The sequence below is a fragment of the Eptatretus burgeri genome, chromosome 8 (genome assembly GCF_056783735.1).
Source record: "Eptatretus burgeri isolate ZD-2024b chromosome 8, Ebu_testis_v1, whole genome shotgun sequence".
NCBI lineage: Eukaryota > Metazoa > Chordata > Myxini > Myxiniformes > Myxinidae > Eptatretus > Eptatretus burgeri.
The window spans coordinates 73,891,194-73,901,193 of record NC_140968.1 but is presented as its reverse complement, the minus strand read 5'-3'; the positions used below and the strand labels follow the sequence as shown (position 1 = coordinate 73,901,193).

At 47.9% G+C, this 10,000-nt stretch overlaps 1 protein-coding gene and 1 pseudogene across 6 annotated transcripts in view; one reads left to right on the top strand and one right to left on the bottom strand.

Annotated features, from left to right (window-relative positions):
* LOC147022047 (uncharacterized) overlaps nt 1–6,811 on the top strand; it is an 8,306-nt pseudogene extending 1,495 nt beyond the window's left edge.
* BPTF (bromodomain PHD finger transcription factor) overlaps nt 1–10,000 on the bottom strand; it is a 232,626-nt gene that overhangs the window by 141,660 nt on the left and 80,966 nt on the right. For all 6 annotated transcript variants that reach the window (XM_085892602.1, XM_085892604.1, XM_085892601.1 and 3 more), the window contains one exon: nt 7,356–7,500. In XM_085892602.1, coding sequence (XP_085748728.1) covers nt 7,356–7,500 — 145 coding nt within the window. The remainder of the gene's footprint in view (nt 1–7,355; nt 7,501–10,000) is intronic.

The window sequence follows — 10,000 nt, the reverse complement described above, 5'->3', positions numbered from 1 at the left end:
GGAGAGGGAGAGGGAGAGGGAGAGGGAGAGGGAGAGGGAGAGGGAGAGGGAGAGGGAGAGGGAGAGGGAGAGGGAGAGGGAGAGGGAGAGGGAGAGGGAGAGGGAGAGGGAGAGGGAGAGGGAGAGGGAGAGGGAGAGGGAGAGGGAGAGGGAGAGGGAGAGGGAGAGGAGAGGGAGAGGAGAGAGAGAGAGAGAGAGAGAGAGAGAGAGAGAGAGAGAGAGAGAGAGAGAGAGAGAGAGAGAGAGAGAGAGAGAGACAGACAGACAGACAGACAGTGAGAGAGAGAGAGAGAGAGTGACAGTGAGAGAGTGAGAGAGAGTGAGACAGTGAGAGAGACAGTGAGAGAGAGAGTGAGAGAGGGAGTGAGAGAGAGAGAGAGAGAGAGAGAGAGAGAGAGAGAGACAGCGAGAGACAGCGAGAGACAGCGAGAGACAGCGAGAGACAGCGAGAGACAGCGAGAGACAGCGAGAGACAGCGAGAGACAGCGAGAGACAGCGAGAGACAGCGAGAGACAGCGAGAGACAGCGAGAGACAGCGAGAGACAGCGAGAGACAGCGAGAGACAGCGAGAGACAGCGAGAGACAGCGAGAGACAGCGAGAGACAGCGAGAGACAGCGAGAGACAGCGAGAGACAGCGAGAGACAGCGAGAGACAGCGAGAGACAGCGAGAGACAGCGAGAGACAGCGAGAGACAGCGAGAGACAGCGAGAGACAGCGAGAGACAGCGAGAGACAGCGAGAGACAGCGAGAGACAGCGAGAGACAGCGAGAGACAGCGAGAGACAGCGAGAGACAGCGAGAGACAGCGAGAGACAGCGAGAGACAGCGAGAGACAGCGAGAGACAGCGAGAGACAGCGAGAGACAGCGAGAGACAGCGAGAGACAGCGAGAGACAGCGAGAGACAGCGAGAGACAGCGAGAGACAGCGAGAGACAGCGAGAGACAGCGAGAGACAGCGAGAGACAGCGAGAGACAGCGAGAGACAGCGAGAGACAGCGAGAGACAGCGAGAGACAGCGAGAGACAGCGAGAGACAGCGAGAGACAGCGAGAGACAGCGAGAGACAGCGAGAGACAGCGAGAGACAGCGAGAGACAGCGAGAGACAGCGAGAGACAGCGAGAGACAGCGAGAGACAGCGAGAGACAGCGAGAGACAGCGAGAGACAGCGAGAGACAGCGAGAGACAGCGAGAGACAGCGAGAGACAGCGAGAGACAGCGAGAGACAGCGAGAGACAGCGAGAGACAGCGAGAGACAGCGAGAGACAGCGAGAGACAGCGAGAGACAGCGAGAGACAGCGAGAGACAGCGAGAGACAGCGAGAGACAGCGAGAGACAGCGAGAGACAGCGAGAGACAGCGAGAGACAGCGAGAGACAGCGAGAGACAGCGAGAGACAGCGAGAGACAGCGAGAGACAGCGAGAGACAGCGAGAGACAGCGAGAGACAGCGAGAGACAGCGAGAGACAGCGAGAGACAGCGAGAGACAGCGAGAGACAGCGAGAGACAGCGAGAGACAGCGAGAGACAGCGAGAGACAGCGAGAGACAGCGAGAGACAGCGAGAGACAGCGAGAGACAGCGAGAGACAGCGAGAGACAGCGAGAGACAGCGAGAGACAGCGAGAGACAGCGAGAGACAGCGAGAGACAGCGAGAGACAGCGAGAGACAGCGAGAGACAGCGAGAGACAGCGAGAGACAGCGAGAGACAGCGAGAGACAGCGAGAGACAGCGAGAGACAGCGAGAGACAGCGAGAGACAGCGAGAGACAGCGAGAGACAGCGAGAGACAGCGAGAGACAGCGAGAGACAGCGAGAGACAGCGAGAGACAGCGAGAGACAGCGAGAGACAGCGAGAGACAGCGAGAGACAGCGAGAGACAGCGAGAGACAGCGAGAGACAGCGTGAGACAGCGCGACAGCGAGCAGCGCGAGACAGCGCGAGACAGCGCGAGACAGCGCGAGACAGCGCGAGACAGCGCGAGACAGCGCGAGACAGCGCGAGACAGCGCGAGACAGCGCGAGACAGCGAGAGACAGCGAGAGACAGCGAGAGACAGCGAGAGACAGCGAGAGACAGCGAGAGACAGCGAGAGACAGCGAGAGACAGCGTGAGAAAGCGAGAGACAGCGAGAGACAGCGAGAGACAGCGAGAGACAGCGAGAGACAGAGAGAGACAGAGAGAGAGAGAGAGAGAGAGAGAGAGAGAGAGAGAGAGAGAGAGAGAGAGAGAGAGAGAGAGAGAGAGAGAGAGAGAGAGAGAGAGAGAGAGAGAGAGAGAGAGAGAGAGAGAGAGAGAGAGAGAGAGAGAGAGAGAGAGAGAGAGAGAGAGAGAGACAGAGACAGAGACAGAGACAGAGACAGAGACAGAGACAGAGAGAGAGAGAGAGAGAGAGAGAGAGAGAGAGAGAGAGAGAGAGAGAGAGAGAGAGAGAGAGAGAGACATACTCTTTGTGTCTCTTAATTCCATATGTTTATTCATTAATTACGCACTCTTGGAATGTGCCTTTTAACCCTTTGGACTGCTGAGACCCTGAGACTTTGAAGACCTTTTAAGACCCCGAGGACCCAAAAGTCCCAAAAAGTCCCCAAGGATCAAGAAGTCCCAAACATGTCCAAGGACCCAAAATTTCCTGAGGATCCAAAAGTCGCAAAAGTTCGCGAGGACCTGAAAGTCCCAAAAGTTCCCAAGGATCAAAACTCAACTCCGAACTCCAGAGCTCCATACTCAACTAACTCCAACCAACTGCTCCTGCTCTCCACACCGATTCCACCGGTTCCACCGATGTCCTCCCCAATTCTCTCACAACCGCCAACAACTCACTCGGCGTCGACACATGCCTTTTTATTGCTCCGGGCGTTCGCCCCGCCCTTCCCGGCACGCGGGGGGAGGGGGGGATTCCAGGAGAGTCCGGCTTGGCTCTGTTGTTGCCCAACCGTCATTTCTGTTTTCCCGTTCTGAGGGATATCGTGGCGGGAGTTGAGTTGAGGTGCTGTTTTGGGGGTGGTGCTGTCGTGGTTGTTGAGATGCTGTTGTGGTGGTGTAGGTGGCGTGGTTGTAGAGATGTTGTTGAGGAGTGGTTTGTTTGTTTGAAATTAAAGACAGAACAGAATAACGGCTAACTCAAAGATGCACAGCCCGGCACACAAATAATTCCCGTGAGACATCGGTGGGGAAATCTAATCTGGACACACACTTATCGACATAACTGATCTTCGGGGAACCTCAATGGTGATCTGTGAATTTCCACAACCGTGACAATATGTAAAAATACCTTACGCAGACAGTGACCATCTCCGATTTTGAAAATTCCTCCTAGAAAAAAAGTTATGACGTCAAAATATCTCCGCTAATGGAAATCGCCAAAAAATTATCTCCGAAACTATGCAAGCTTTTTGAATTCTGTTTGCGGGAATCGAACAGGGCATAAGCAGAGAAGAATTACCGTGCATACGATACATCACTATGACGTCATATCAATTTTTATGACGTCATTCCTATTTTTTGACATTTTTTGTTTCACAACCCAGATTTTTCATCAGATCTTCGTGAAACTAGCCATGTATATGCAGAAAGCCCACGCGCAGCCAGTAACCATCTCTGATTTTGGAAATTCTTCCTCGGAAAAAGTTGACGTCATCATATCGCCGCTAATGGAAATCGCCTATACCATTATCTCCGAAACTAGGCAAGCTGTTTGAATTTTGTTTGTGGGAATCAAGCCGGGCATTAGCACAGATAATTTATCGCAAACCTGATACATCACAATGACGTCATATTCGTTTTTATGATGTCATCATGAAGAGGATGAGGATCTTAGCTCATTTGAGCTTGTTTGAAAAAAAAATATATATATATATGTATATATATATATATATATATATATATATATATATATATTTTTTTTTTTTTGCACGAGGTAATGCACGAGGTATATATATATATATATACCTCGTGCATTACCTGCATGGGGCTTCTTCCGAATAATAGGATCAATGAATCTCTTTTGTGCAAATACTCATCCATAATTATGGACCAATTCCAAATGAACAAAAAAACCCGGTATTTTTGAAAAAAAACCTTAACACTATTAAACTGACCGTGTTTCCCAAAGCAGTGGACTGGAAAGGTGCAAGGTTCTTGATGCTTGTTCCGAAAGGACGGACATTCCAAGCAAATCAATAATTAACTTTCCAAATGTACCATTTCTATTACTCTACAATGGAAGGAACCCTTTAAAATAAAGCGTGACATACGGACGGATGGACGCACGCGTGCATGGCACCTTTTAGTAATAGAAGGGTTTGTTGAAAATTTGACGACAAAAGTTCAAATGGTAAATGGGTTATGGCCTGGACAGACAGACAGTCATTATCACTCTGCATTTAATAGTTTTTCCTGCAGGAAATAAAGAGTTTACAGGGAGGGGCCTCCATGTTACAGTGCTTTTCACCAAGCAATGACATTCCCAGAACTCGTCTGCAAGGGGAAAAATCCCGCGGCTCATGCAGCTGTTGTGTGGCAGGGATAATATGGGTTATTTAGTCACTATAACTTTGCCCTTGCACATTTTGAACCAATTATTAATTATTTCCTCCATATTTTCATAAATAATAGGTTGTTGAAAATTTGATGCCATAAGATCAAATGATTGTTCATTTGCAGTTATGGCCTGGACGCGCGCGCGCACGCACACGCACACGCACACGCACACGCACACGCACACGCACACGCACACGCACACGCACACGCACACGCACACACACACACACACACACACACACACACACACACACACTGGGAAAAAACCTCCCACTTTCTTCCCCTCCCTGCCAAACATCCGAAAAGAATCATATCAGAAGACAAACCCACAGAATGCTCGGCAGCATATACAGTGCCTTCAGAAAATATTCACACACCCCTAGCTAGAGTTTTGTCACATTTCGTTGTGTTACAGCCTGGATTTTAAATGGATTAAATTTAAATTTTTTGTCACTGATCTACATAAAATAACCCATAATGACAAAGTCAAAACATGCTTTGAAATTTTTTTACAATTTAATTAAAAAATAATAATCTGAAATGTCCTGCGTTAAGTATTCAACCCCTTTGCTATAACACTCCAAATTGATCTGTGATGCATCCAATTACCTTTGATCATCCTTAAGATGTCTCCACAATGTGAATGGAGTCCACCTGTGGCCAATTCAATTGATTGGTCATGATTTAGAAAGAAACACACCTTTCTACAAAGGGTCCCACAGTTGACAGTGCACCATCAAGTCCAAGGAACTGTCCATAGAATTCCGACATAGAATTGTGAGGAGGCATAGATCTGGGGAAAGGTACAAAACAATTTTTCGAGTGTTGAAAGCTCCCAAGAGCACAGTGAGCTCCATCATTAGAAAATGGAAAGAATATGGAACTACACAGACACATCCTAGAGCTGGCTGTCCGACCAAACAGAGCAACTAGGCATGAAGGACCTTGGTCAGGGAGGTGATAAAGAACCCAATGACCACTCTGACAGAACTACAGAGTTCGTTGGCTGAGATGGGAAAATCTGACAGAAGGTCAACAATCTCTGCAGTACTTCAATAATCTAAGCTTTATGGGAAAGTGACCAGACGGAGGCCACTCCTGATAAAAAGGAAAATGACAGCATGCCTGGAGTTTACAAAAAAGCACGTGAAAGACTCTGAGGGCATGAAGCATAAGAATCTGTGGTCGAATGAGATGAAAATTCAACACTTTGGCCTGAATGTAAATTGCTACGTCTGGCGGAAACCGAGCACAGATCATCACCCATCGAACACCATCCCTATCAGCGTGAAGCATGGTAGTGGCGGCATCCAGCTTTGGGGATGCTTTTCAGCTACAGGGACTGGGAGACTTGTAAGGATAGAGAGAACAATGAATGGAGCTAAATACAGGCAAATCCTTGAGGAGAACCTGCTTCAGAGTGGAAAAGACCTGAGACTGGGGCGAAGATTTACGTTCCAACAGGACAATGACCCCAAGCATACAACCAAAGCAACACTGGAATGGCTTCAGAACAAGAATACAAAAATCCTTGAGTGGACCAGCCAAAGCTCAGACTTTAATCCCATTGAGAATCTGTGGAAAGACTTCAAGATTGCTCTTCACCGACGTTCCACATCCAACTTGACAGGGCTTGAGCAAATCTGCAAGGAAGAGTGGGAGAAAATTCCCAAATCCAGATGTGCAAAGCTGACACAGATGTACCCACGAAGACTCAAAGCTGTAATTGCTGCCAAAGGTGCTTCTACAAACAATTGACTCGAGGGTTGAATACTTATTGACGCAAGACATTTCAGATTTTCATTTTTCATTCATTTGTAAAATTTTCTAAAAACATGCTTTCACATGCCTAATAAATAATTAAGCAATAAAATAAATGCTTAATAAATAATTCAAATTACACATGCCTTGTGACTGATAAATATCAAATTTCTCACTTTAAATTGGTGTTTAAAAAAAATGCAACTTCAGATAACGTGTCAGTAATTTCTGTGGAGGTAGCCGTGTCTTGACCATATTTGGCCAAAATGCATATGTGACATCACTTGTGTATGTTACTGCAAGGATTTCAAAACAACCTCTGAATAAGGAAGATCAATCTTATGTTGCAAAGTCTGTACAGTGAACGAGAACCTCTTGCACTTTTCCCTCCAGGACTTCAAGTTAGCAGTCCACTTCCACCATCTCAAGTCGTCCTCTATTCCTACCCACAATATTCCTCTCCACATTAACCCTCCCTACTTCTTCCATATACTTGTAGGTAGCGATGTTTTCTGACACCACCCCACCACCCCCTCCCCCCTTCACGAAAATAAAACAACTGATGGAGATGCAAAAAAAGCAGAAATCTGTCAATGAATGGACATTAAGAATGTGTGCAGAGTCAATGCTTTCGTAAGATTCATATTAAAATATGCCATTTCTCTGTATGTATAGGTGGGCACAACCAAAATTATAAATGGGGGGGGGGAGGGGAGAAGGGCACAGCCAGAAAATGAACAAGAGGGATAGGGGTGCAACCACTTCTATAAAGGGGGAGGGAAGAGAGCAACCATAATATATATAAAGTGGGGTGGGGGGGGGAGGGGTAGGGCGAGGGGGATGACTGAACACATAGCAATGTGCAAGATATTTTAACGACACCATATTTCGCTCTGAAAAGGAACAAGTATTTACTATTAAGTTAAATTGCAGTTCAGCTGTTGGAGGAAGGGAGGGATGAGGGGAGACAACAAGGATGCATTGCCTCTAATATAAACAGGGATTTCTTGTGGTAAAGTATATGAACACAAGGACAGCGCAAATGGTGATTTGTTCTTACCTGGAGATGAGTTGTTAGCAAGTCGGTAATTTGGATTGGTGTTGCCAGGAAAGCGGGGAAGGAAGCGTGAAATGCGGGTCCTTCCGACCCACATCCATCCACCATAACCTGTTATCCTGTACTCCTCTCCCTTTTGCTTCCAAACCTGCCACACAATAGTCAATAAAGGTTTTCTTTTTTTTGTATACAATGTCGAGGCTCGTATGAGAGCGAACACAGAACGGACAACAAGGGCAGCAGGAGACAAAGGGGGAGGGGGAGAGAGGGAAGGAAAAAATAGTGGGGAACAGAGACATGATGAGATCTGTGTAAGGGAGAGGGATGGGTGGGGTACACAGGGTAAACATGAAGGACACTACAGGGACTTGCAGGTCCTTACACGACATGGACTCTCAGGAAGGAAAGCAAGGAATATGAAGGAGGTGGGTTTGGGGCAGATTAACGGGGGTAAAAATATCGAAGTTTTGGATGGGGGAAGATAAGAGATGATGATGAGCAGCTGTTTTGAAGACCTGGAGGAGGAGTGGGATTGAAGGAGTGGGAGTGGGATTGATTGAAGAGAGTGTGGGAGTTTGTTCCAAAGGTAGGAAAAAAAGAGGAATGAAAGAGTGAAGGTGAGCAGCGATTCGTGATTTTGGTAGTTTTACCAGAAGGGGGTTGTTGGTGGACCTTGAGCACCCTGCAGAAATATGGGGGGAGGGGGGGGGACAGATCGCAGACAGAGCGGGGGGGGCGAGACTGGAGAGGAGACGGTAGAAGACAGAAAGACCACCGACCTGCCTGCGGTGAGAGAGTGAGGGACCCAAAGACTCAGCCTCATCGCGGGAGATACCAATGATCCTAAATGCCTTGATTTCCACAGCGTGAAGCCGAGAAAGGTGAGAGGCGGGAGCACTAGCCCAGAGGGGAGAGCAGTACTCCACCAGGCTGTGGATGAAAGCACTGTATGTGGTCAGGAGCTCAGGTCTGCCAAGGAAGGACTTTGCAGAATGGAGGATGCCCAGTAGGCAACTAGATTTGGAGGCCAGCGTGGAAATGTGGCTTTCCCAGGAGAGATAATGGCAGATCGTGAGACTCAGAAGCGTGAATGAAAGGACTTCTTCAAGAGGATTGCTGAGAAAGTAAATGGGGGGGGGGGGTATTTCCAGACGGTCCTGTCGGAGAGACAAAGTGAGAGTGTGAGATTTGTCAGGATTGAAAGGCATGTTACACGTGTTGGACCAGTTAGTGATTTTATCCAGATCTGCAGAGAGCGAAGAGGCAACTGCTTGCCGATCTGAGGGATGACAGATGGTACTGCAGAGGGTGGAGAGATCATTGATGAAAACCAGAAAAAGAACAGGGCACAGAACACTGCCTTGAGGAACTCCATCCTGGACAGGAAGAGGGGATGAAAGAACTCCATTTAGGGCCACACATTGACTGTGACAGGAGAGGAAGTCTGCGATCCAAGAGTGGAGAATGCTTTGTATACCATAAGAAGAGAGCTTGGTGAGCAGGACAGGGTGCCAAACCGTATAGAAAACACACGATATGTCGAGGGAGATGGCTCTGATGTCATGTCTGGCACTGAGGATCTCCATCCATTGTTAGGAGAGCTGAAGCAGAATATCCAGGGTTGAGTGACCTTGTCTGAATCTAAATTGATGATCGGAAATCAAGTCATTGGAGAAGAAGAAGGATTTAATGTCTGAAGCGATGATGGATTCCATCACCTTGCTGATGATTTGGAGAAGGCTGATTGGTCTGCATTTGCAGGGATCTGTTTTTGCACCATTTTTATGCAGAGTGGTAATGTTTGCTGATTTCCAAGCAGATGGCAGATGACCTTGAGCAAAGGAGAGGGTGAATAGAATGGAAAGAGGGTGAGCGAGAGCAGCAGAGCAGGTTTTTAGGACATGTGGGCTGATGCCATCCGGATCGGTTGCAGAATCTGAGCCGAGGATTGACAGCAAGCTCTCCACCTTGTCAGGAGAAAAGGATACAGGGTCCAGGAACAGCTGGGTGTGACTGGTTAAGGTGGGTACAGAAAGTGATGGGTTTGGGACACAAGATTTAGAAGCAAACATGGAGATTAGGCATTCAGCCTTTTAACGTGCAGTGTCAGCTGTGTGGCCATTTGAGGTAAGGGAGGGGATGGAGGGGGAACATACACCAGAAACAGACTTAACTAGATGCCACCAGGATTTGGAGGAGGGAAACAGGTTTGAGAGTTCAGACTTGAGATTAGAAAGATGTTGTTTTCTTGCTCTCCTGAGGGTAGACATACACTTGTTCCAAGCTTGGTGGAAGGAACTGAGATTACCTTCAGTTGGATTTGCCTTCCATGAGGTGAAGGCAAGTTGTTTCAGGACAACTGCCTCGCCACAAGCTTCAGTGTACCATGGGCAGGAGGAAGGGTAGGACAACTGAGGACGAGATGAGATAAATCTGTGCATGAGAGAGAGCAAGTTTTTTTTTAAAGAATTCCCAGGACGAGTTGATGTTGGAGAAAGTAGAGATGGGAGACCAGTCTACAAGGTTGATGGCTGCTTGAAGACCCTGCCAGCCAGCCTGAGTGAAATGCCAGACTCGATGGCACTGAGGTGGTTCTTTAATAACAGCCAGAGATGTCTACTTTGACAAGCATGTGGTCAGATAAACCG